General features: G+C 51.4%; 1 protein-coding gene across 1 annotated transcript in view; it reads left to right on the top strand.

Annotated features, from left to right (window-relative positions):
- The window catches only part of ARID3C (AT-rich interaction domain 3C), a 93,197-nt gene extending 67,246 nt beyond the window's left edge, over positions 1-25,951 (top strand). The window contains exons 2-7 of the mRNA XM_033164551.1: positions 1,424-1,496; positions 16,359-16,542; positions 17,885-18,129; positions 21,433-21,702; positions 24,038-24,127; positions 25,332-25,951. Of these exons, the coding sequence (XP_033020442.1) occupies positions 1,424-1,496; positions 16,359-16,542; positions 17,885-18,129; positions 21,433-21,702; positions 24,038-24,127; positions 25,332-25,468 (999 nt within the window). The 3' untranslated portion in view covers positions 25,469-25,951. The remainder of the gene's footprint in view (positions 1-1,423; positions 1,497-16,358; positions 16,543-17,884; positions 18,130-21,432; positions 21,703-24,037; positions 24,128-25,331) is intronic.
- Positions 25,952-26,847: the final 896 nt, after the last annotated feature.

The raw sequence follows: 26,847 nt of genomic DNA, 5'->3' as shown, positions 1-26,847 counted from the left end.
TTATGGTCCAGCTCTCACTTCCGTACATTACTACTGGGAAAACCATAGCTTTAACTATACGGACCTTTGTTGGCAAGGTGATGTCTTTGCTTTTTAAGATGCTGTCTAGGTTTGTCATTGCTTTTCTCCCAAGAAGCAGGCGTCTTCTAATTTCGTGACTGCTGTCACCATCTGCAGTGATCATGGAACCCAAGAAAGTGAAATCTCTCACTGCCTCCATTTGGGCACATCTCACTTAGGGTGGCAGAAGCACAAGCTGTCCACCCCCATCAGCTTTTGTGGGGAGCAGATTCCCCCCCCCCCACTCTCGGAGGAAGGAGAGGACCTGCAATGGGAAGAGTAGGACTTACAGCATCTTCTCCTGGTTCATCCGCAAAGTGAGCCAGCGTTGTGCAGTGGTTAGAGTGTCGGACCTGGGAGACCAGGGTTCAAATCCCCACTCGGCTGTGAAGCTTGCTGGGTAACCTTGAGGGCCAGTCCCCGCCTTTCAGCCTGGCCTACCTTGCAGGGGGGTTGTTGTGGTGATTGTAGGGCAGAACCTTGCAGGTTGCCTCGGGCTCCTTGGAGGATGTGGTGGGGAACGGAGGCAATAAACCAACAATTTGACTTTGCACGATGGGCAGAGGGGGCCAGAGCTTCATCTTAAGAGAGCTGCTGTGGCATAGCGGTTAGAGTGCCAGAGTAGGACCCGGGAAACCAGGGTTCGAATCCCCACTCGGGCGTGAAGCTCACTGCGTGTGACTTTGGGGGCCAGTCACTGCGTCTCGAACCTAACCTACCTCACCTCAGGGTTGTTGGGGGTTCAACGAGGAGAGAGAGCAAAACCATGCACTGCTAACGGTGGGAAATAAAGAAATGAAGCCCTGGAGTCGACAGTACATTTTGGGGGAGACCTAATGGGGTTCAGGGTAGTGCTAATCTCCCCCCCCCCATCTACTCCCTGAAGACCTGCTGTTATTGTCCTTGTTCTTGTTCCAACGTTCAACCCGGACACTGAGGTCCAGCTCCGAGGGCCTTTTGGCGGTTCCCTCCCTGCGAGAAGCGAGGTTACAGGGAAACAGGCAGAGGGCCTTCTCGGTGGTGGCGCCCGCCCTGCGGAACGTCCTCCCATCAGATGTCAAGGAAATAAACAACTATCTGACATTTAGAAGACATCTGAAGGCAGCCCTGTTTAGGGGAGTTTTTAAATGACTGGTGTTTTAATGTATTTTTAATTTTTTGTTGCAAGCTGCCCAGCGTGGCTGGGGAAACCCAGACAGATGGGTGCGGTATAAGTAATAAATAATAATAATAATAATTGTTGTTGTTGTTGATGATGTTGTTAACTCTTGCGGGGGGGGGGGTCCTGGTCTCTAGGGAAGGGGGCCCAAACCCTTTCCTGCCCTGCCCTAATCTCTTGCCTTCCTTTCCCCCACATATGCAGCTGTACGAACTGGACACCGACCCCAAACGCAAGGAGTTCTTGGACGATTTGTTTGGCTTCATGCAAAAGAGAGGTGAGTCGGACGTTCTCCGGGGTTCTGGAGAAGGGAGGAGCTGGAATTCACATCCACCGCCATTGCATCAACATAATAACATTGCTATCGTTGCGGTTTTTAAAGGAGAGGTTGGATGGCTGGCTGTCATGGATGCTTTAGCTGAGATTCCTGGGTTGGACTACATGGCCCTTGAGGGTCCCAACTCGGGCCATTCTGTGATTCTGTTATCACGCTTCCTCCCCAGCCGAAAGGGGAACTTTCAGCCCATCCCAACCAGCAGGAACCGAGTGCCTCCCCACTGCTCTTTGCTTTCAGAGCAGGGATGCGGGGAGAGGAAGCTTGGTCCGTCTCCTTCCTCTTCTCGCCGTTCCCAGCTCCAGCCTGGGCACCCCATGAGCCCCACTCCTCCCAAATCGCCAGATGGCTACTCTGCAATCACTGGGGGGGGGGGACAGCAACAGCCGAGCGAGGAGGCTTTGCAAGATGGGACCTGAGACGGCCGTCTCACGTAAAAACCTTGCAGGGGGTTTTCAGTCGGGTTTCCGCAAATTTGTATTTTGACATTGTGCCGTTCCCCTTGCGCCCCAATGTGAATCGGAATAGCAACCGCTTCATTCTGTGGATTCCCTCGGGAGGTGGTGGGTTCTCCTTCCTTGGAGGTTTCTAAGCAGAGCTCGGATGGCCATCTGTCAGGGCCATCTGAGATTCCTGCATCGCAGGGGGTTGGACTAGAGGACCCTTGGGAGTCCCTTCCAACTCTACAGTTCTATGATTCTATTATTAATTTAGGTGCATTTTTTATCCTGCCACATTACAATAGGAATAACAAACACACATAAAGAAATAAAGATCAACGACAACAATTAAAAAAAAAACTTAATAGAGTAAAAAGGTGGTAAAAGCACAAAACAAGAGACAGTACAGTTGTACTTTGGTTCTCAAACACCTTGGTACTTGAACTCCCGAGCGCCGCAACCCTGGAAGTGAGTGTTCTGGGTTGCGAACGTTTTTCGGAAGCCGAATGTCTGACGCGGGTTCTGCTTAACTGCAGGAAGTTCCTGCAGCCAATCGGAAACCGCGCCTTGGTTTTCGAATAGTTTCGGGAGTCGAACAGACTCCCAGAACGGATTAAGTTCGAGAACCAAGGTACCACTGTATCATATAAAGGTCCGCTTGCATTTATGAATGGGACCTTCAGTGGCGTTGAGTCGCCAGTATAAATCAGATCAATGCAATATGACCTGATCAATGTTGTGAGCTGCCCTGTGATCTTCGGATGGGCGGGTTGTAAATTTGATAAATAATCATAATAATCCAACACCCGCAGCGGAGACTCTGGCAACTACATTTTGAACCGACCGGAGTTTCCGGATTGTCTCCCCAAAAAGCCCCAAAAAGAGTGCATAGAGAGGCAGAATGATGTCCGGACAGCCACAGGGTCAAATCTCCATTCTGGCCTGGACTCATTTGGTGACCGGGAGATATATCCATCTTGCGCTTCCTGCATTGCAGGGGGTTGGGCTGGATGATCCTTGGGGGTCCCTCCCGACTCTAGGATCCCGTGATTCTATCTGGGATGCCAAGTCAAGACTGCACACCCCCCCAAGCATCTTTCTCCAAAAGCTTCTTTCTTTAAACAATTCCTGCCTTGTGTCCGTTTTTTCCTCTCTCAACCCCCCCCCCCCGTTCCCAGCCTCCCCCTCCCAGTTAATTAGCGCAACATTAACCTCTGCCTGGGGTTTTATTTCCTATCGAGCGGCATGTTCATTAATCCAGATTCTGGCAAAGGGCTCTAATTGATGGCAGCCTCCGGACGGCGTGGGCTGCGGTCGGGGAGCCTTTTGAAAATGGCTCCGCGGCTCGATGGGGGACTGGGAGGGTGGGGTCAGAGGTTAAAGCATTTATCGAATCGCCTCAATTGCTGGAGCTTCCTATTCATCCCGCCTGACCCCGATAACAAAACCCGGCACCGATTTCCAATGTGGGAGCCGCTGTCTGTCAAGCGCCGCCAGAACCCGTGCTTGGCTCCAAGGCTGGGGGGACGGGGGACGGGACGGGACTCCGTGGTCTGAAGGCAGCCCTGTGTCCCGCCCTCTTCTGCTTCCAAGGTCCTGCCCTGGAAATCGGGAATCGCCATTAAAAGCAAGAGTGTTCCTGAGCATAAGTAACTTGTTCGGCGTTGAGATCAAGGAGCAAGATGTTGTTGTTCAGTTGTTCAGTCGTGTCCGACTCTTTGTGACCCCATGGACCAGAGCACGCCAGGCACGCCTATCCTTCACTGCCTCTCGCAGTTTGGCCAAACTCATGTTAGTAGCTTCGAGAACACTGTCCAACCATCTCGTCCTCTGTCGTCCCTTTCTCCTTGTGCCCTCCATCTTTCCCAACATCAGGGTCTTTTCCAGGGAGTCTTCTCTTCTCATGAGGTGGCCAAAGTACTGGAGCCTCAACTTCAGGATCTGTCCTTCTAGTGAGTACTCAGGGCTGATTTCTTTAAGGATGGATAAGTTTGATCTTTTTGCAGTCCATGGGACAAGAGTCTCCTCCAGCACCAGAATTCAAAAGCATCAATTCTTCGGCGATTAGCCTTCTTTATGGTCCAGCTCTCACTTCCGTACATTACTACTGGGAAAACCATAGCTTTAACTATACGGACCTTTGTCGGCAACCCACTCCAGTATCCCTGCCAAGAAAACTCCATGGACAAAGACGACAGACATATATAAAAAAGGAGCAAGATAAGAAAGATTAAAAACTTGGGCAGGCAGATAAACTGGACACCACCAGGCTCAGAAAATTCTATCCGTGCCATGAACGGTTTAGTTGAAGATTCCAGCATCGCAGGGGGTTGGACTAGATGACTCTTAGGGTCTCTTCCAACTTTTCAGTTCCATAATTCTGTGGGCAGAGGGTTTGGAAACCAAGCCTGATTAGGAACGGTTGAAGGAGCTGGGTCTGTTTAGCTTGGAGAAGAGAAGAATGAGACGAGATACGAAAGCTGTCTTCAAATATCTTAAGGGCTGTCACACAGAAGAGGGAATAAGCTTGTTTTCTCCTGCTCTGGAAGGTAGGACTTGAACCCATGGCTTCAAGTTCCAAGACAGGCAATTCTGACTAAACATCAGGAAGAACTTTCTGACAATAAGAGCTGTTTGACTGTGTGATGGAAGGTGGTGGAATCTCCTTTCCAAAGAGGTTTTTAAGCAGAGGTTGGATGGCCATCTGTCATGGATGCTTTAGCTGAGATGCCTGCATTGCAGGGGGTTGGACTAGAGGACCCTTGGGGGTCCCTTCCAGCTCTACAATTATATGAATACAGGGCAGTGCATACCTAAATGTTCTCCTGCTGCTTCCACCTGAGTCAGAGCATTGATCCATCTCGCTCAGCACTGTCTGCAGGCTTCCAGGCAGGGAAACATTCCCAGTGGAGCCAATTTCTGGAAACCACAAGAGGGAAGAGCACTCTTGTGCTTGGATCCTGCTTGCTAGTTCCCTGTTGGGGCACCTGCTTGGCCACTGTGAGAACTGAATGCCTGTATGGATGAGCCATTGGCCGGATCCAGCGGGGATCTTTGGATGTTCTCAGTTTCCTGGGCTTTACGCCCCCAGCTCATAAAACAATTTTTTCTCCATATTACAACCTGTTCTCTCCACTCCTTCCATTCAAGGCAGTGACAGCAAGCCAGAGCTGAACTCACCCCTATTTGCATGGCTCCAGCTCCAACGTTATCACAGCAGCCCCGGCTCTTTCAATTCCCTTTTGGAGTCTGCAGAATATCCAACCTGACTGTCTCCCTGCCCCCGTCTCAAGGCAAGAGCACCCCCCACCCCTGCCTTCCTTCCTGAGATCTCACGCAGCGGCCAGCCCTGAATGCTGAGCACACAAAATTTCCTGCAGGTGGCTCAAAGAAGCGAGCCACGTTGCGTGCTGCGAGGAAAAGAGGCTGCAACTTCCTCCCCCTTAAAAACACACACGCAACAGAAACAGGGAGCAGATGTAAATCCTAGATGTCTCTTGACTTCGGGGTGGACGGAACACTTTCCAAACCTTAAACGGGATCAGTTAGACCCTAAGAGAGACCCACCTGCGAAGAAGGAACGTGGGCCTCCTGCCAGCCAGGAACGGAGGTGCTGCCAGCGGCCCCCCCCCCCCCGTGATGGTGACAAAGCCCCTCCGCCCCGGACCCCCCTCTCCATCTGACACAAGATTCATGGCGCCTCCGCTGATCGCCGGCCTCATTATTCTCTCCCAGCTAATTAACTGGCTCTCTCCTGGCTGAGATAAGGGTGCTAATTAACAGCCATTCTCCCCTGGCCGTACATCTGTATCAGGGTCCTTTGTGAGGCTCCTGCCATCGGGGCTGCGGAATCGAATCCCGCGGGGGGTGGGTGGGAGGGTGGCGGCTTCTCTAGGGTGGGGCGGTCGATGGCCATAAATCCACAGTGGGGAGATAAGAACCCAGGAGTCTGAGCTCCCCCTTCCCCTTCTGCCCACACGGCATCGATCCCGGGGGTGAGGGGCATAAATAACTCGCGTCTTGTGGCTTCCCGGTTGGCATTAATCTGCCGGCCGGTCCCTTGGACGAGGGGGCTAATCTCCCCCAGTGATCTTCGTCTCCATTAGGGCCTCGCAAAAGGGGACGGAGGCAGAAGTGATGAGGCCCATCGAGCCACCAGTTGCGCCTGCCAGAGCAGGAAGGCTAGCAGTTGAATTTGGTATTAAGTATGGACACGGGTGGCGCTGTGGGTTAAACCACAGAGCCTAGGGCTTGCTGATCAGAAGGTCGGCGGTTCGAATCCCCGCGACGGGGTGAGCTCCCGTTGCTCGGTTCCAGCTGCTGCCAACCTAGCAATTCAAAAGCACGTCAACGTGCAAGTAGATAAATAGGGACCGCTCCAGCGGGAAGGTAAACGGCGTTTCCGTGCAGTGCTCTGGTTCGCCAGAAGCGGCTTAGTTATGCTGGCCACGTGACCCGGAAGCTGTACGCCAGCTCCTTTGGCCAGTAAAGCGAGATGAGCGCCGCAACCCCAGAGTCGTCCACGACTGGACTTAACTGTCAGGCGTCCCTTTACCCCTTTACCTTTATCTGATGGGAGGCTGTTCCACAGGGCAGGCGCCACCACCGAGAAGGCCCTGTACCTGGTTCCCTGTAACTTCACTTCTCCCAGGTAGGGAACCGCCAGAAGGCCCTCGGAGCTGGACCTCAGTGTCCGGGCTGAAGGATGGGGGTGGAGACGCTCCTTCAGGTATACTGGGCTGAGGCCATTTAGGGCTTTCAAGGTCAGCACCATCGGAAGCTTGCCTTATTCATCATTGTCTTTTTTCCTTTCCTTGTAATAATTTTTTATCATAAACATATGTCCAAACTAACAAGCAACCATGCAAACAATAACCGTACCAGGCTCTCTGCATATTCAGTATAAGAAAACAAGTTACAGAGATGCTGTTGCCTATAGCCAGGATTTTAAGCGGCGTCTGTATAGCCCAACTAGCAGGAGAAGTGAGTCATGGGAGGGATGCTTATAAGACTCTCCCTTTTTATAGAATCAAAAAATGGGGACCAGTTTGTCCATTTAGCTCAGTGTTGTCTGTCCTGACTTGCAGAAGCTCTCCTGCGTTTGAGATGCTTCTGGGTTCTCAGAAAGTCCCGGGAGTCGGATTATTGCACAGGGAGATAACTTGCCAGGCAGAAGGGAGAATTGCACAGCCCCAAAACACACACGCACACACACAAACACACTCCCTCCCCTCCTCACCAAGGAGAGACGAAACAAGTGAAATGAGCTGGTTGAAAGGAATGAAGGCGCCAGGCTTTTCAGGCTTACGAGGAGCAGGCGAGCCAATATCAGGGTCATAAATTAAGGGGGCGAGAAAGCGGCGCTGAGTGACGGACGCGTTTGAGTTGAGCGGCGATGCCCCGGCGGCCTCTCCCGCTGCAAATGGATGGCTTTTCGATAGCTCCCATTCACGGCCACCCAGAAGAAAGGAAGGGCAGGAATAAAGAGCTTTTCTCTGCCTGTGTGTCAGGGGGCTGGCAGCTGCTTCCATGGTGCCCTGCCCAGAGGACCCCACTGCCTGAGCAGGGAATGCCAGACAGATGTCTGCTTGTTGGGCATGTGGGAGGGGGACGACTGATACCAGGGGCACAGGAGCCACCCCAGTCTCTCTCCGCCCCCCCTCCATCTTGCCTCAAGTGCCGTCAGGAAAAGGTAACTGATAAGCAAAGTATGATCATCTAATGCTTTTCTGAAGCTATTTTTGCTTCTGCGTTTGGAACATCCTACAGAATTGCAGAACTGTATAACCATATACAGTTATACTGTATAATCCCAAGGGCCATCTAGTCCAACCCCCTGCAATGCAGGAGAAATCCTGTGGCAATGAGTCCCACTGGCGCCAGATGGGGTTGTTTGATAAGTGCCTCCTCCACCCCTCCTCTTTTCCTCTGTTCTGCTGCCTGCTTGAGCCTCTCTTCCTGCTAACAGCCTGGGGGCTATGTGACACCCCCTCTCCAATGTGCATTGCCCTCCCTCACCCCCCCCCAACTAAGGCTGCCCCACATTCTTGAGGGTGGGCAGGCGCTCCCCCCAAAGACCCTCACATGCTCCAGAATTTCCAGGTGGGAGGAAGGCTTCAAATTGTCCCCCCCCCCCCGTTCTAATCCATAGGAATTAGACTGCAAAGCTTTATTTTGAGCAAGTCCAGTTAATGAATTAAGATGACTTCCTCTTCCTTACGCCTCTTAACAAAGAAGTAAGTTTAAAAACAAGATTTGCTTGCTTTATAATTGCCCATCGGTTCGCAGCACTAAAAACTATGCAGGCAAAATACTTAGTAGCAACAGCTTCCATCATGTGCCAGGAGCAAACCAAGGGCATATGTCCCTTCATGGCTGGCCACAAGAGGAGAGAGAGGAACAGGAAATAACCTATGCTCCTTCCTCTCCAGGAGAGGAGGGGAAATGACATCACACAAAGCCCCCTCTGCCAATTGTGTTTCTATGGTCTGGGTGTCGACAACACAGCTCTGCAGACTTGGCGCCTTCTCATGCTGATTTGCAGGAATGTGCATTTGTTAGGTTTGGCTGCCAATCTCCCACACTTCCTGTGCCTCTGAAGGGGAGACACCAAAGGACACTTGCTGCTTTTCCTTTGGAGTTGCCCACCTGCGATTGCCCTGCCGGCAACCTGGTCTGTGGGCTGTGAGGCGGTTCAGTTGGCCACAGCTGTTTCCACTCTCCATCTCCTCCCATAGCTGTCAAGTTTCGGATTTGAAAATAAGGGATTAGCAGTCTCACCTATCCCGGGGACAGTCACATGTCAGTGGTGGGCGGAGCCAGAAGCAAAAGTGGGCGGAGCAGCAATGTAAACTCCAAGCGGGCTCGGGCAAAGAGGAGGGCAGCCAGCAAAGAGGAGGGCAGCCATGTGCTCCGCGTGATGGAGCCCCATCGTCTTCTTGTCTGATCCCATCAAAACAGGACAGGAAGCAGCAGCTGCTCAAAGGCACCCAGGCTCCGCCCGCCAGCTAACCCTATTGGCCAGCTGAGGGGCTCGGCGGCAACGGATAGGGGCTGATGCAGGGGGAGGAATACACCCCCCTGTAAGCACGGGAAACGGCTCCCACTTGCTTTGAGGGCTGAGGCTTTTCTCTCCAAGTAGGCGAGGTCTTCCCACCCAGTCCCTGGCCAGCAGGGGAGGAGCTGCTTCCATTAAAAACGGGAAATTTAAGGGAAATAAAAAATAAGGGAGAGCAGCGGGAAACTGCTTGAAATAAGGGAGAATCCCGGGGAAAACGGGATACTTGACAGCACTGTCTCCTCCTGCTCTGGATTTGACTGACGCAGCCGCAGTGTCCCGGCTGGCCATGGCGAACAGAGTGGGGCAGATAGATGGAACGAGACTTGGCACCCCTCCTGGGGCAACGGAGCTTTGCCTCGGTTTGTTCTCCTCTGCAGCCTGGTTCTTCCTATGGCCCACCATCATTTGGAACATGATGTAGAATTGTAGAGTTTCAGTGCAGAAGTTGCAAGGCAAAAGATCCTTCAGATGTTGGGCGCCGTAATAATGACGATGATGACAGTAACAATAGGAATAACAACAATAATAATTTATTACCGTATTTTTCCGTGTATACGTTGCCCCCATGTATAAGATGCCCCCTACTTTGGGGGACCCCAAATTTAGAAAATGGCCATATGCACTATCTGTGTATAAGACATTTTAAATTTAAAAAAACTCAGTCTTATACATGGAAAAGTACCTTAGCTATACCCCACCCATCTGGCTGGGTTTCCCAGCGGCTTCCAACAAAATATTAAAAATACAATAAAACATGGGACGGGCTGCCCCCCCCGAAAGCATTGCCTTTCGCCCCAGGTCCCTTTCCCCTTTTCTGCACCATGTTCAGCCTTGCCACTGTCCTTTTTGAGATGCGTTTGCTAAATCTGCGGAGGCCGTGGGACCCTGCGTTTCTTTGCGGCGGGGGTACCTTGCTGTGCGTTTTTCCTCGTAATGCAGAGCCACACTGGGCACAGCCCCATATATAACCCCTCTCCCCCCGGTGAGGGGGGATCGGGTTGCATTGCACTCCGCCCTCCCAGCCTCTCGTCCACTCGGATCCCGAAGAGCCACTGCGCAAAGCCGCCGAGGCCCAGCAGAGGTCAGCAAGGGAAGGTCACGTCGAGGAGAGATTACGGCCCATCGGCCGGCGATGGAGGAGCCCCTCCTGTCCGTGGGGTTGGGGACTCTCCTGCTCTTTAGTGGGGGGCAACCGGAAGAAGACGCGGCGGGACTGCCTTGTCCGCTTGGCCCTGCGGAATGCCCCCCTCTCCACCCGCCCTTCCCACTTTGCGGGCAGAAGGTGCTGGAGGGGACGCTGTGCCGCCGAGCCCTCTTGTCCGGGTGGCCCAAAAGACTGTTAATTAGACCTGGACGTGCTGTGAAGGGCTGTCGATGCCTCGGGGTTATTGGAATTGATTTCAGTTTAGATGGTGAGCCAGGCCTGCGGGCAGGGAGCATGCTGGGAAACTCGTGTGTGGCTCACCGACAGAAGCCGCCCAGGGTCCTGCTTTCGGGACCCTGGGCAGGTTTGGGGAGCCTGGGCTCCTCCTCCATTTTCTCTTGGGCAATGATGAGCGCTTGATGGACCCACAGCCCGTTGGCAGAGCAGAAACTCTACCATAGGAAGGAAGGAAGGAAGGAAGGAAGGAAGGAAGGAAGGAAGGAGGGAGCCCAGTTCAATCCCTGACTCCCCACTGCGCAAAGGGCAAAGACCACTTTCGACTCTGCTGCCAACCTAAGAAGTCAATCCTGGCATGAAAAGAAGAGGAAGAGTTTGGATTTGATATCCTGCTTTATCACTACCCGAAGGAGTCTCAAAGCAGCTAACATTAAGTGGCGTAGCGAGCTGCTTGGCCGCCCGGAGCAGCAAATGCGGGGGCACCCTCCGGGGGTGGGGTGCTGCTCCATAGCGCATGTGCATCGTGACGTCATGACGCATGCGCTACGGAGCGCAGTCCATCTGGGCTGCCGGGTGCTAGCAGCCGCCGCATGGACTGCGCAAGTGCGGACATGCACAGTCCGGCCGTGCGGCAACTCGCAAGGCTGCTGGGCACGAGCAGCAGCACGGATGGGGGGGCCTTGATCTCCTGCTGCAGGGACCCAGCTCTGCAACCCGCACCCTCCAAAACCAGAGACCTTTTATCACACAAGCCTAGTAAATTAATTACTCGGAGTAGGGAAGGGGTGTGTGTTCTCAACCGCACGTGGTCCAAAGTCAAGACCAACTGGAAAAATCTGCCCTGTAAGTGAAACCCCTGGCCAGATTTAGGTTTGATGAGGCCCTAAGCTGCTGAAGGTAATGGGGCCCTTTATATGTCCAGCTGTCCTTTGTCAACAACAAATTTCCGCTGTTTTTCGTGTTGAATATACCTATGCTATATGGTAATTTATGGACCTAATAGGTATCTAAAGCTATTTGCACATAACAAATAGGAGCCCAGTAAAGGGTAAAGGGACCCCTGACCGTTAGGTCCATTCGTGGACGACTCTGGGGTTGCGGCGCTCATCTCACTTTACTGGCCAAGGGAGCTGGCGTACAGCTTCCGGGTCATGTGGCTAGTATGAAAAAGCTGCTTCTGGCGAACCAGAGCAGTGCACGGAAACGCCGTTTACCTTCCCGCCGGAGTGGTACCTATTTATCTACTTGCACTTTGACGTGCTTTTGAACAGCTAGGTTGGCAGGAGCAGGGACCGAATCGCGGGGATTCAAACCGCAGGCCTTCTGATCCGCAAGCCCTAGGCTCTGTGGTTTAACCCACAGCGCCACCTGTGTCCCTTTCTGTATGTTGGTTCTATTTTATTTGTTTTTTTAACTTATATTTTGGAAATGTGCATCCAGTTTTTTCTCCCTTTAATTTTTTTTGGGGGGCCCCAAGAGAGTGGGGCCCTAAGCTATAGCTTGTTTGACTTATATGTAAATCCACCGCTGCCTCCCGCCGCTGCTTTCTGTGGGCCCCTTCAGATACCCTTATTGTGCAGCTATGGTGTTTTGTGCAATTCTACACAATTGTGCTCTTGTTACTTATTTGGGCCAGCAGAAGTTCCAGGGCAGAAATCCTTCCTTGTTTCCAGTGTCCTGTAGCTTCCTGGTGAAATCCTGTAACTCTTTATACCACAAATGTTGTGGGTTTTTGTTGCTGGTCACGCTTTTGCTGCACTGTAGCGCAGGAGCACCACTCCAGATGGCAATGATGCGCACAGGGGAAGCAACACATAACGACTGGTGTGCGGACAGTCCGGTATAAATTCACCGCAGATGCACGATCGCTGCACCGGTGACATGTTGCGGAAAACGCCTGTGAAAACCACCAGTCTGGAGAGTCCCTGTAATTTGTGCTTTTAGCTAAACGGTGCAGTCCAGCGGCCAGCTCAAAATCCATGGGGTTGGGGACTGGCCAGGTTGCAGTCCTTCTTGGAGGGGAAAATCCCTCCTGCCCAGAAGCTCCTTTCACCGTCCGTGGTGGTGCCCCCTTTTCCTCTGGGACGCTGGCTGCGTCTTGCCGCCGGTGCCCCTTAATAGAAACCGCTCTGTCAAGAACGGAAGCGATTATCGTAAAACATTTCCAGAGGGAGCCGGAACGAGATTAACAAGCTTTCGGACAAGCTGACAATTTTATAAGCTGATAATGCACCGTGTAGCTTGGGCCGCAGAGGGCAGGTGAGTAATTAGCAAAGTAGACCAGGAGGAGGTCAGAGCAAGAGAGCAAGTGCCCCTTTGTGGAGGAAAACTAGTGCAGTAGGCCCTGGGGCATTTGTTTGGGCACGTACCCCTCCCCATCCCTGCTTGGACTAGTTCTAGCTCTGCATTCAAATCCTGCCACGAAAAAGAAGAAGAAGAAGAAGAAGAAGAAGAAGAAGAAGAAGAAGAAGAAGAAGAAGAAGAAGAAGAGTTTGGATTTGATATCCCGCTTTTCACTACCCGAAGGAGTCTCAAAGCGGCTCACATTCTCCTTTCCCTTCCTCCCCCACAACAAACACTCTATGAAGTGAGTGGGGCTGAGAGACTTCAGAGAAGTGTGACTAGCCCAAGGTCACCCAGCAGCTGCATGTGGAGGAGCGGGGAAGCGAACCCGGTTCACCAGATTACGAGTCTACCACTCTTAACCACTACACCACTGTGAGGTCCGCTTCCTCAAGGAACAGTGAACAGGCTCACAGACAGCAGCCTCTTCCGGATGCAAGTTGCTGGACAGTCTTTATTCATCCATATTTTGGCCTTTTTTTGGCTGTTGGCCCAGGATTCAATAGGTTAAAGAAAGCTAAGGTAAGAGAGGGTTTATGCCTACATTTGGCCAGTTATATCGTACCACCAGGAGGGTGGGAAGGTGGAGTTTAGCAGGGGGAATAGTTTTATAAGTTGTGTGTCTTTGTCAATTTGACCCTTTTTTTTGTCAATTTGACGAAATACTGTCCTGTCAAGATAGCGGCCAGCCACCTAATCTAATCAATGCACACCCACACTGGAACTCTGGGAAAGTGGGGCATGTGAAGACACTTTTCTGTGGCTCAGTGGCAGAGCGTGTGCCTTGTGGGTGGGAGGTCCTGAGTTCAAGTCCCGTCATCACTGTGGGTGATATGGGGCTAGATCAGTGGTTTTCCGGGCCACCTTCCCCTTGATTCCTTAAATTCATGCCCTACCGTGTCAAAAGCATTAATGAATGAATGAGCGCAAGCGTGCCACACTGCTAAATAAAGCATGCAAAACCATTTTTTAAAGGAGCGAAGCTAGGCGTATCAACGGAAATTGTCGGGGCACAGAATCCAGCTTTTCTCGCCGCAGAATGCTTGGGAACAGAATGTTTTCGAGGAACCCTAGAATTGTGGCGCTGGAAGGGTTACCAAGGGTCATCTAGTCCAACCCCTTGCAATGCAGGAATTGCAGTTAAAGAATTGCTCTGCTTGTTGCAGACAGCCCTAAAAAACTGTCCCAAAGTTTAGATCCATAAGAATTTTTTACATGTTTTCCTGAATGCAGGTAAAGAATGGAACCACATGTAAGTAATTGGGGGGGGGGGTTGACCTGTCTGTTTTAATGCAGTTCACACAAGACTCTCTATTATATCCATCACAATTGGCCGCACAGAAATGGCTATTCCTTTTTAAATCTAGGCGCTCTGGGAAGGATCTGCAAAGTCCAGAGTTGAGTAATGGATGTCAAAGCAGGAATAGGGCTCCGCTTCAGGTTTTTGCTATTTTAGCCCCACTGATCTGTGTTTACCTTCAGTTTGCATCTGGAAGCACCCTCATTCCTGTCCAGCTGACCTTTTTGCTAGGCAGTTTATCTCAAAGGTTAATCTGCGTTTTTCTAAATCCTGCATTTCTAACCTGAACTCTCCGGTGTTTTAAATTTTTTTATAGCTGTTTTTCTCTGATTTTGTCTCCCTCTGCTGGAGAGAATAAATCCTACGTCACAAAAGATTTCTTTGCCACAGAACCAACTGGGATCAATAACTACTGTAAAACAGGACAGCTTTTTCTAAGTTCTTAATTTATAGTGTGACCTTTATCTAGGGCTTAACACATACTTAGGCATGTACCACGATAGCCAAAATGAATTTTTTTTAAAAAAAATATTGGTTTTTCCTTGTATATATCTTCTAACAATATTTCTCTAACAATTTTCCATATTCCCCCCTCCTCCCCTGGACTTCCTTCATATTCCCTAATAGGTATCTAAAGCCATTTGCACATGCAGAATGTAGGCACCCTATACAGGTGAAACTAAAAAAAATTAGAATATCGTGGAAAAGACCATTTATGTAAGCAATTGCTTTCATTAGCTACTGGAGTTTAATATATGAGATAGACTCATGACATGCAAAGCGAGATATGTCAAGCCTTTGTTTGTTATAATTGTGATGATTATGGCGTACAGCTGATGATAACCCCAAAGCTGCAATTGTTAATTTGGGGTTCTCATCAGCTGTACGCCATAATCATCACAATTATAACAAATAAAGGCTTGACATATCTCGCTTTGCATGTCATGAGTCTATCTCACATATTAGTTTCACCTTTTAAGTTGAATTACTGAAGGAAATGAACCTTTCCGCGACATTCAAATTTTTCGAGTTTCACCTGTATAGACATGAGCAAACCTGTGATATTTCAGAGAGTAGGCTAGCAGGCGGGTCCCTTAACACATCATAGGAGTCTACACAACACAAACACTGTTGCTGTATGTAGGTTTTATTTTATTTGTTTTTTGTCTTATATTTTGGAAATGTATATCCAGGTTTTTTTCCTTTCATTTTTTTAGGGGCACCCCAAGAGATTAGGGCCCTAAGCTATAGCTTGTTTAGCTTATACGTAAATCCGGCACTGGTCCCGCTATCGAATGGCTCTTAACTATCACAAAGTCCTTCCTGGATGTTCAGTCGGAATCTCCTTCCTTGCCGTTTGAATCCACTGGCTCAGGTCTTCCTCCCCTCCAGTGCAGCAGGAAGCAAGCTTGCTCCATCTTCCATGGGGCAGCCCTTGAGATATTTGGAGAGGGCTCCCCCCAGCCCTGGAGCTTCCTCAGCACAGATGCCTTTGGGCAGGGCTGCTGCTGCTGCTGCCGCACCTGTTGCATATCCGCCAACCTTGAATTTCCTCTCTCCCCGAAGTGATAACAACTACAAAATGATAATATTTTTAATTGGGAAAATATAAAGGAAATAATAAGGCAATACAGTGTATAGATATGGGATATAAACTGAGTATATGGATATTTTATGAAAGACATAATGGTGAAAATATGGAAACGGCTATTTAGAAGATTGTAACTGCTGGAATAGCATTTGTAAAATGGTCGATTGAATAAGGAAAGTCCCAACTGGGCAAATTAAGAATGACTACAAAAATAGCAGAAGAAGGAAGTGGGGAAGTCTTTTTCTTTTCTCCTTTTCTTTTCTTTTTTTCTCCCCCCTTTTTTTCTTTGTTTTTTTGAAGTAACAAATAGTTCAGAAACCATCTGTATATACAGTGGTACCCCGCGTTACACACGTGATCCGTTCCGGATTGCGCTACGTAACATGGGCGTGCGTAACGTGAACGCCCCCCCCCCCCGAAAAAACCCGGAAGTCCGCGCGTTTTTGTTCTTCTGTGCACCCGCACGTCGCGCACGCTCCACAGAGGACTTCCGGGTCGCGGAGGTCCGTAAGTCGAACGTTCGCAACACGAGGTATGGCTGTAATTATGAAAAATAAGATGTAATAATCAGATGTGAAAATAATATGTCTATGTGAAAATCCAATTAAAACCGTTGCAAAATAATAATAATAATAATAATAATAATAATAATAATAATAATAATAATAATAAAATTTCCTCTCTCCCCAGGGACTCCCGTGAACCGCATCCCCATCATGGCCAAGCAAGTCCTGGACCTCTACACCCTGTACCGGCTGGTAACCGAGAAGGGGGGCCTGGTGGAAGTCATCAACAAGAAGATCTGGCGCGAGATCACCAAAGGCCTCAACCTGCCCACCTCCATAACCAGCGCTGCTTTCACCCTCCGCACGCAGTGAGTGGCTCCCTCTCCCGTGAGGAAACCAGGACAGCCCTTCCCTGACCGGGCGCCCTCCCCAGAGCTGGGGGTTACAGCTCCCATCAGCCCCCGGCCTCCTACGGGACTGGGACTGGCGGGGTTTATACTCCCAAAAGACACCCGGAGGGCACCAGGTGGGACAAGGCAGGGCGAGAGCGGATCCTGGGGCATACCCTCTCCGCTTCCAAGCAAGGGCAGGGGAGAGGGACGGCCGCGGCTCAGCTGGGCAGGCGTTTCTGATCAGTTTTCAAAGCAGCGCTGCTGTGGCCCTGCTGTGAGAGGAACTGGGCAGGTCTCACCAGATTTAGTCGTTGGAAACTGCTCCTGCTGGATTTCTGCCTGGTGTCTAGCTATTCAGACATTCCGCAGTGCAAATCTCTCTGGATGTAGTCATGGGCAAACTGCACCTGATGGATTTCTGCCTGATGTCAATCTATTCAGATGGTCCACAGTGCAGATCTCCCTGGATTTAGACATGGGGAGACTGCACCTGCTGGATTTCTGCCTGCTGCCTAGCTATTCAGATGTTCTGCAGTGCAAATCTCCCTGCATGTGGTCATAGGCAAGCTGCACCTGATGGATTTCTGCCTGCTGTCCAGCTATTCAAACATTCCACAGTGCAAATTTCCCTGGATTTAGTCATGGGGAGGCTGCATCTGCTGGATTTCTGTCTGATATCTGTCTTTTCAGCAATTCAGGATGTGCAGCCCTCACTAGAGGGGAAAGGAATGACTGTATTCTGGCAGGAAGGCTCCTGGAGCCTCTTCGAAAGAGCCATCTCAATTTCTTTACTATCGTTACTACATCTGTGCCCCATCTTTCCTCTAAGGAGGTCCAGCTGGTTTTCTTTGTTATATCCACACAACAACCCTGCGAGGCAGGCTAGGCAGAGATGCAGCAGGTGGGCCCCAGGTCATACCCAGGGAGCTTTGTGGCCGAGGGAGGATTTGAACCCAAGTCTCGCATGCCCCCTGAGATTCCCTACAGGGACACTAAGAGGCGAGGGGGAGGCAGGGGGCTCTGACTCTGAAAAGCTGGCATCGCCAAATCAGATCCACCCATTTGCTTGAATTAATTAAACGAAACAGTTTAAATTGGATGCTGTAGAAATGTCTTCTTTGCATTATTTGTTATTTAGCGGGCCATGCAAACCGCTGTTCTGAATAATTCTGAATAGGGTAGTGGGTGCGGGGGGTAAGTTTATGAAACCAAGGGGAGGGGGGGGGTTGCCCGAAGAAAGTTCGGGAACCGCTACCCTAGCACTCTAACCACTACCCCGCGCTTCCTCTCTCCCTTTCTGCCTCCCTCCGCACGTCAGGTACATGAAATACCTCTATCCCTACGAGTGCGAGAAGCGGGCACTCAGCTCCCCCGGCGAGCTGCAGGCCGCCATTGACAGCAACCGGAGGGAGGGGAGGCGGCAGGCTTTTGGGACCACGCTCTTCAACTACTCCCCGGTGGGCACGCCGGGCGTCCTGGCCTCGCCCAAAATACCTCTGCCCTCCCTCACCATCTCCGCGCACAACTGCAGCCAAATCAGCCAAGTGCACAACATCAAAAAAGGTGAGGCTTTGTTGTTTAGTCGTTTAATCGTGTCCGACTCTTCGTGACCCCATGGACCAGAGCACGCCCAGGGCCGGCATGTCCATTAAGGCAAACTAGGCAGTTGCCTAGGGCACCAAAATGGAGGGGGCGCTGGCCAGGCTTGGACAGGACGGCGGGACGGGCGAGCAGCAGCTTCTCCACTACAGCGGAGAAGCTGCTGCTTGCCTCTCCACCCCCCCCACCTCCCGCTAAAGCAGGCTTTGGCAGGGGGGCGGGGGCGCCAGAAGGTGGTCTCGCCTAGGGCGCAAAAAACCCTAGCACCGGCCCTGAGCACGCCAGGCACGCCTATCCTTCACTGCCTCCCGCAGTTTGGCCAAACTCATGTTAGTAGCTTCGAGAACACTGTCCAACCATCTCATCCTCTGTCGTCCCCTTCTCCTTGTGCCCTCCATCTTTCCCAACATCAGGGTCTTTTCTAGGGAGTCTTCTCTTCTCATGAGGTGGCCAAAGTACTGGAGCCTCAACTTCAGGATCTGTCCTTCTAGTGAGCACTCAGGGCCAATTTGCTTGAGAATGGATAGGTTTGATCTTCTTGCAGTCCATGGGACTCTCAAGAGTCTCCTCCAGCACCAGAATTCAAAAGCATCCATTCTTCGGCGATCAGCCTTCTTGATGGTCCAGCTCTCACTTCCATACATCACTACTGGGGAAACCATAGCTTTAGCTATACGGACCTTTGTTGGCAAGGTGATGTCTCTGCTTTTTAAGATGCTGTCTAGGTTTGTCATTGCTTTCCTCCCAAGAAGCAGGCGTCTCTTAATTTTGTGACTGCTGTCACCATCTGCAGTGATCGTGGAAACGTGAGGCAGTTGGGGATAATTCAGACTGAAATTCCCAGGTGTCCAAAAAGGTTATTTATGTATGCCACTACTGTGCAATTCTCAGACTTAACATATAGAATGAGAGAACAAGAAGAACATATGTTTAGAGAAAATTGGGAAACGTTTGAGTATATGGGGCGAAATTGTGTGTACAGCTGAAAACGTAAATTTAATAAGAAAATTTAATAAGAATTATACATAAAATAAGAAAAAGAAAGGTGAGGCCCCAGTGGGCGAGAGGCACCTTTCAAGGCTGGTCCCTGCTGGAGAGAGAAGGGAAGGGGGGGAGGCAGTTGAGGGGCAGATAGTGTCAGGTGCCACTTATTGCTGAGAGGGGATTGGGGCCAAAAGAGATGCAGGAAAAGTTTGGCACACATAAGGGGAGCCATGCTGGATCAGCCCAAAGGTCCATCCAGCTGTAGAACTGTAGAGTGGCAGGGGGTCCCCAAAGGCCATCTAGACCAACCCCCTGGGAATCGCAGGGAGCCTGTTCCACTCTCAAACAGTTCTTCCTAATGTTTGGTGGTGGTGAAGATGATGATGATGGTGATAGTATTAGCAACAACAACAGCAACAACAACAATTGCACGCTGCCCATCTGACTCGGTTCCCCCAGCCACTCTGGGCAGCTTCCAACAAATAGAAAAACCATAAGAAAACATCAAACATTATAAACTTCCTTACCCCTTACATCTGATGGGAGGGCGTTCCACAGGGCGGGTGCCACTACCGAGAAGGCCCTCTGCCTGGTTCCCTGTAACCTCACTTCTTGCAGAAGGGCTTTGGAGCTGGACCCCAGTGTCCGGGCAGAACGATGCAGGTGGAGACGCTCCTTCAGGTATACAGTCATGGTGGCTGGTATTAAGAAGGATATTGACAAGCCGGAGGATGTGTAGAGGAGGGCGACCAAGATGGTCAAGGGTCTGGAAACCAAGCCGTGTGAAGAACAGTTGAAGGAGCTGGGTATGTTTAGCCTGGGAAAGAGGAGACTGAAGATGAGATAGGATATCCATCTTCAAATATCTCGAGGGCTGTCGCATGGAAGAAGGAGCAAGCTTGTTTTCTCCGGATCTGGAGGGTAGGACTTGAACCAATGGCTTCAAGCGACAAGAAAGGAGATTCCAGCTAAACCTCCTGGCAATAAGAGCTTGTTTGACAGTGGAACTGTCTCCCTTGGGAGGTTGTGGACTTGCCTTCATTGGAAGTTTTTAAACAGAAGTTGGGTTGGCATCTGTCTTGGATACTTGAACTGAGATTCCTGCATTGCAGGGGGTTGGTCTAGATGACCCTTGGTTCCCAACTCAAATGATTCAATGAGTTGGAGGCTGAAATGCTTCCGAATTCCAATTGCTGGAAACCTCAGGAGGGGAGAGGGCTGCTCTTATGCTTGAATCCTGCTTTGGGGCATATGGTTGGCCACAGTGAGAGCAAGATGCCAAATAATAATAATAATAATAATAATAATAATAATAATAATAATAATAATAATAATTTATTTATACCCCAGCCACTCTGGGCGACTTCCAACAAAATATTAAAATACAATAATCCATCAAATTTAAAAGCTTTCCTAAACAGGGCTGCCTTCAGATGTCTTCTAAAAGTCTGTTAGTTCTCTTTGACATTTGGTGGGAGGGTGTTTCACAGGGCAGGTGCCACTACCAAGAAGGCCCTCTGCCTGGTTCCCTGTAATTTCACTTCTCGCAGGGAGAGAACTGCCAGAAGGCCCTCGGCGCTGGATCTCAGTGTCCGGGCAGAATGATGGGGGTGGAGACGTTCCTTCAGGTATACTGGACCAAGGCCATTTAGGACTTTAAAGGTCACCACCAATTCCTCAGCCACTCTGGGCAGCTTTCAACCGAATATTAAAAACAACACAGCATCAAGCATTAAAAACCTCCCTAAACAGGGCCGCCTTGTCTTTTAAAAGTAAAATAGTTGCTTATTGCCTTGACATCTGCTGGGAGGGTGTTCCACAGGGCAGGCACCACCACCGAGAAGGCCCTCTGCCTGGTTCCCTGAAACCTCACTTCTCACAGCAAGGGAACTGCCAGAAGGCCCTCGGCGCTGGACCTCAGTGTCCGGGTTGGATGGTGGTGGTGGAGACGCTCCTTCAGGTATACAGGACCAAGGCCGTCCTGATAATCCAGTAGGGCCCCCACCCCTTTGCTCTTATGTTTATGGGGTTAAAAAAGAGAAAAACAAAATGTTCAGAGCTGTAGCACATTTGTGGCCAGGCTTTGGAGAGAAGAGAGGAACATGAGCATGAAAAGCAATGTCAAAGGACCTTGTGGACTCCCTCTCCTCCGACTTGTTCCGCCTTTCTTCAAATGAGGACACCCTCGTATTGCAGCAGGTTGGACTGGGTGCCCTTTGGGGGACCCCCTCGCAATTCTTCCCTTCTGCAATTCCTCCCCCCTCTCTTTTCTCCCCCCTCCAGAGGAGAGCATCCTTTCCTCCGCGGTCCCCGGCCGCCTGGCCATCCCTGTCAGCCTGGCCGGGCACCACTTGGTGGCTGCGCAAGCGGCCGCGTCCCAGGCGGCCGCCCTGGAGCAGCTGCGGGAGAAGCTGGAGGCGGGCGAGCCCCCCGAGAAGAAGATGGCCCTGGTGGCCGAGGAGCAGCAGCGACTGGTACAGCACGCCCTCCAGCAGAACCTCCTGGCCATGGCGTCGCAGTTCCCGGTCAACATCAAGATCAACAACCGCGGAGGTGAGAGCCGTTCCTTGCGCGTCCGGGTCGCCAAGGATGTCCGCAAACCCCTGCTCTCCTCGGGGAACTCTGGGAAGTGGAGTTTAGTGCCAGGAGGATGACAGGTCTCGGGACCTCTCCCCAAACTACAGTTCCCAGGATTCTCTGGGGGAGCACAGCCAGAGAGGGCAGTGTCCAGGGTGGGGTGGGGTGGGGTGGGATCTGTAGCTGTCTTCGTCGTCATCCATTGTATTACCAGTTCTCCAGCAGCTCGTTCCAGGGATGGCTGCAAGAATTTGAAAAGCAGATTGCTATTACCGGAGCAAGCCCTGAAAATGCACACCTCTTGGGGGTCAAAGGGCAAGGCAGAGGGGGTGCGTCTCCAGGATTTGTGGAAAACTGTACAGAAACACACCCCTCTGGTAGGGGAGTTCCGCAACTTAGGGGCTGTCACAGAAAAGGCCCTTCTGCAAGCAGAAAAATAATCAATCAATTTATTTATTGCATTAGCCACATGGCCATAGCACATAGTAAAAGACCAGGCAGTGGCCTGGCGCGATTATACAAAGAATACTACAGAAACAGTTAAAACATTGGATGTAAAATCGTGCTGGATAATACAGATAAAATAGAGGACAATAGCAGGGCATGACGTCGGTGTCCATGTCAGGAAGATACATAGGACTAAGGCTAAGGCAAGTTACCCAAAAAGGTGGTCCTGAGTTTCAGGGCCTGTAATGTATAGATGGCCACTCCACGTGAAATCAAGGGGTTGGTATCCGCCAGTAAGTATTTCATGCAGTCATCGTCCCTGGCGATAGTCTGCAGGATTAGAGGGAAAAGCCTAGGTCTTATTGAGACATATAGTGGGCAGTAGAGGAAAAAGTGAATAAAGTCCTCTATCTTTCCTTTGTTGCATGGGCAGAGTCGAAGATCCAGAGGAGTATTGGAAAATACACCCTGTAAGAATGCTGTGGGGATGGCATGAAATCGAGCTAGTGTGAAGGCCCTTCTTAGCGTAGGATTTTTCAGATCACTCAAATAGTGGGCCAGAGATCTAACTACCTTCGCACGGGGGAACCACGTGGAGAGTCTGGTCGCATTAGATAGTTTTAGATTGAGGGCAGCGTCCCTAGCAAGAATCCAGTCGCGAATTTTGTCTTTGTCCCATGAGGATAGGGTTGCGAAGTCTGGAAGGGAGTAGTGATCACAGATGGTCTCCATGCCTCTTGACCAGGTACTGCTGCCGGTGAAGAGCTAAGAAGGCTTGTTTAGCTAATAGAGAATTTGGAGTTTGAGCAATAAAATTAAAAATACTTCGGCAGAACTACCAAGAAAGGCTTCCTTTCCTGATCTTACAGTATCATAGATCTTACAGTATCATAGTTGTAGAGTTTGAAGGGACCCCAGGGACATCTAGTTCTTGAGCTGAGATTCCTGCATCGCAGCGGGTTGGACTAGATGACCCTTGGGGGTCCCTCACAACTCTGCAGTTCTAGGATTCTTGGACTTTGGAGAAGCACTTGCACCCCAGTGAATGTGTCTGGGTAGGAAAGGGTGTGGAGAAATTAGTAAGTTAAGAAAGCAGGTGAAAGTGTGCAGGGAGGGAACTTGCACAATTTTTTTTGCAAGTGATTTCGATACCGTAGAAGTGAACTGTGCTTCTGGAGAGCAGGACCGTCGCTGACAGTGCTGGGGAGCTTATTCCGGGGGTCCATTCACCCAAGAAACAGACTCCTTTCAGCAAGGATCTATAAAACAGAGCACACACGCTGGAATCAACTTTGCAAAAACGATTCCAAGTGTTTCTTGAGGATTCTCAGCTCCCGTTGTTAAGTTGCCTTTTGCATCACACTTCAAGCCTCCTCAAAGTGCTTAATGGCCATCATTGTGCTACAACAACCCTGCAAGGTAGATCAGTATTACCCCCATATGGTAGATGAAGCGAGATGACTTCCTTACTTACCTGTATCGCAAAATTTACGCACCGCTCGCTTGTGGAAACCTCCTGCCCGAAGCGGTTTACCAAAAAGACAAAACAATACAGTTATTGTTGAGAAAAATGAACAAGAACGATTTAAATCTTCTGAGATGGTTGAGTCAGGCTCCCCGCTGACTTAGCGGCAGAGGTGAGATTTGAACCCAGGGCTTCCTCGTTCGCAGAAGAGTCTCTGAGCCGCTTTGCCGCAGGGACTTGAGCTGTGAGCCGCCGGGCCCTTCTCACTTTGATGAGCAGCCGCCTATCAAACGACAGGCTTGGGTTGTGCGAAGTGGTGCTGGGCTGTCTCTGGGCTCCGTCCTCCCCGCCTCTCCCCCTCCGAAACCCCTCTATCGGCATTTTCTTCTCCCCTTCCAGATGACAGACAGGAGGCTGCATTGAACCTGTCCAGCAATGGCATTAGCAGCATCAACATGTCAATAGAAATAAATGGAGTTGTCTACACAGGTAAATAGAAAGGGGGGGCTGCTTCACCCGTGTAATTGCAGCCGGGAAATCCAATAAGTTATAGCTGCGGCCCGGCTGACGACCTTTCCCTCCGACCCTGATGTCTTTGCTACGATAAAATCCATCATCATGAAGTTGCAGGTCCTGCGGCGTGCAAGAGAATTTCCTTTGCCCAGGTAGGGGCAACAATGCATGTGAGGAATACCATGCACCCAGGTGGCAATTTTGGACAGGTGGCACCTGAATGCCCCTCTGATTCGGATGCCCTGGCATGCCTCTGTGTTACGCTCACCTGGGATCCTCCTGTGCTCGCCTGCTTGTCCGGCCTCTCTGGCAGAAACCTGCCTTTTTGTAAATAAAGTCAAGTTTCTAGCCCTTATGGCTTGCAGGGACAAAGCTGAGGATTCTTTATTGACCTGTCCTCTTTTTCCGCTGTGATCTCTTAGGTAGAAGCCTAATGTTGGCAGATTCAGGACAGATAAAAGGGCTTTTTTCCATGCAACGTATGAACTATGGAACTCACTGCCACAAGAGGCATTCATGGCTATCAACCCAGACAGCTTTAAAAGACGATTAGGCAAATTCGTGGTGGAAAAGGCTATCTATGGTTGCTTGCCAGGATGGCTATGCTCTGCGGTTTCCAGCAGGTGGCATTCAGAAGCTTTGCTGTGTGGCCTTTACCTTGTCTATGAATTTGCCTAAATCCTCTTTTAAAGCCATCCCAGTTGGTGGCTCTCGCTGCCTCTTGTGGCAGTGGGTTCCACAGTCTATATGCTGTATTAAGAGGTATATTGAGGCAGGCTTTGGGCAGCCCCTGCAAGGGGTGAAGGAGGCCGGCCATCTCAGAGGTGGGCAGACCTGGCCCCCTCCTGAATTGCCAGGGGAGAAGAAGAAGAGTTTGGATTTGATATCCCGCTTTATCACTACCCGAAGGAGTCTCAAAGCGGCTCACATTCTCCTTTCCCTTCCTCCCCCACAACAAACACTCTGTGAGGTGAGTGGGGCTGAGAGACTTCAGAGAAGTGTGACTAGCCCAAGGTCACCCAGCAGCTGCATGTGGAGGAGTGGAGACGCGAACCCGGTTCCCCAGATTACGAGTCTACCGCTCTTAACCACTACACCACACTGGCTCTCAGGGAGAGCCAAGGACCTCCTCTGTGGCAGATGGGAACCGCTATAACCTTGGCTTCTCTTCTCCCGACAGGTGTGCTGTTTGCCCGGAGGTCTGGCGTTGCAGGCAGTGCCGGGGGTGCCCACAGCCACATCAGCCCCGTGACCTCGCAGAGCCAGCTGCTGTCCACGGCGCCACGGGGCCACACTCCGGCCAGCACTTCGCCGTGAGGGGAGACGTCCCGGGAGCCTCCTGCCTCCACCCCTCGACCTGGCGCCAGAGACAACGCCACGGTTGCCCTGTGCCAGGGCCCAGCAGAGGGCACCCAGGGTTGTGGCTGAGTGGGGCTGGGTGCTGTGGCCCCATCCTTTCCTGGGGAGGGGTGGGATTTCTGGGCAGGATGGAACGAGACGCTTGAGCAGAGAGCTTTGGAGAGGACTTGAGGGGACTTGGGGGAGGAGGAGGAGGTTGGGGAGACCTCGAGGCTGGACTCTGGACTCCACTCGGGCACCCGAGAAGACTCAGCGGCGGCTGGGGGTGCTTCCTGCATCCGCTCCCCTCCCCTATCAAATACGCACAGTCGCATACCCAGCACAAGCATGCTGTTCGCACACACAACACCTCACATCTTCAACATGACATAGCTCAGGGCTGGGCAGCCCTCCTGAGCCCGAGGCCTCGCTCTCGCCTGCCCCACGCCAGGCTGGGGGGTGCCAGGGGCGGAGGTGGGTGGGGCCTCAGAGCTGGCAGGCGTCATTCCAGGCACACAAATGCCAGAGGTCTCTGCGCCCACGTGCAGGTGAGCAGAGAGGCATCGCCAGGCCAAAGCACTCGAGGAGGGCATGGAGCAGGACTGGAGCAAGGGGATGTGGCTAGGAGAGGGTCCCAGGGGCCTGGCAGAGAGGCCCGGGAGGACGGATTTGGCCCCCAAGGCCTGGGCCACCTCACCCCGGAATTCTCTCACTCTTTCACACAGTGGCCCTCCTCTCCTCGTACAACCCCTTCCCTTCCGTTGACGGGGGTCTCTTGCCCTTTCCAACCCACAACTGTGGGGCATTGAAAGCACTTGGGGGGGGGGATGCGAGGGCTGCAGAATCCCAATCCCGTCGTTGAGTTTAGCGATGGCAAGAAGGGAAGGGGGTGACTTCGGGGGATCTGGATCTGGACAGGAGAAGGAAGGATGGATGCGGGAGGGCGGGCCACAGGGGCAGGGTCCTCGTGAAAGGACGGAGGCAGAGGTGGGAAGAGGAGCTGGCAGGGAATCCGAGGATGGACAGGCGAGGGGGGGTGATGGAAGTGGGGCATTTCAGGAATGAGACGGCAGCTTCCGGGGGTGGGGTAGGGGCCGTAGATGAGTTGCACTTGATTGTAGAAATTGCTTTTTCTCGCACCCCGCCACTGTGGTACCCAATGCCTCCCCAAACGCGGTACCCTCTGAAAGGTGCCTTGGCGATGGCCGCTGGTCACTTCCATCCGTCCCCCTCCTTGCCTTGCCAACCCATCACGGATGCCTCACCTTTCCCCTCGTGCAGCGTGCCCTCCACGATGGATAGCTGGCCTTGGCGCACTTTCCTCATCGCCACCCTTGGGGAGCCGGTTGGGGACAGGC

The sequence above is a fragment of the Lacerta agilis genome, chromosome 11 (assembly GCF_009819535.1).
Source record: "Lacerta agilis isolate rLacAgi1 chromosome 11, rLacAgi1.pri, whole genome shotgun sequence".
Taxonomy (NCBI): Eukaryota; Metazoa; Chordata; class Lepidosauria; order Squamata; family Lacertidae; genus Lacerta; species Lacerta agilis.
This window is presented reverse-complemented; position numbering and strand designations above follow the sequence as displayed.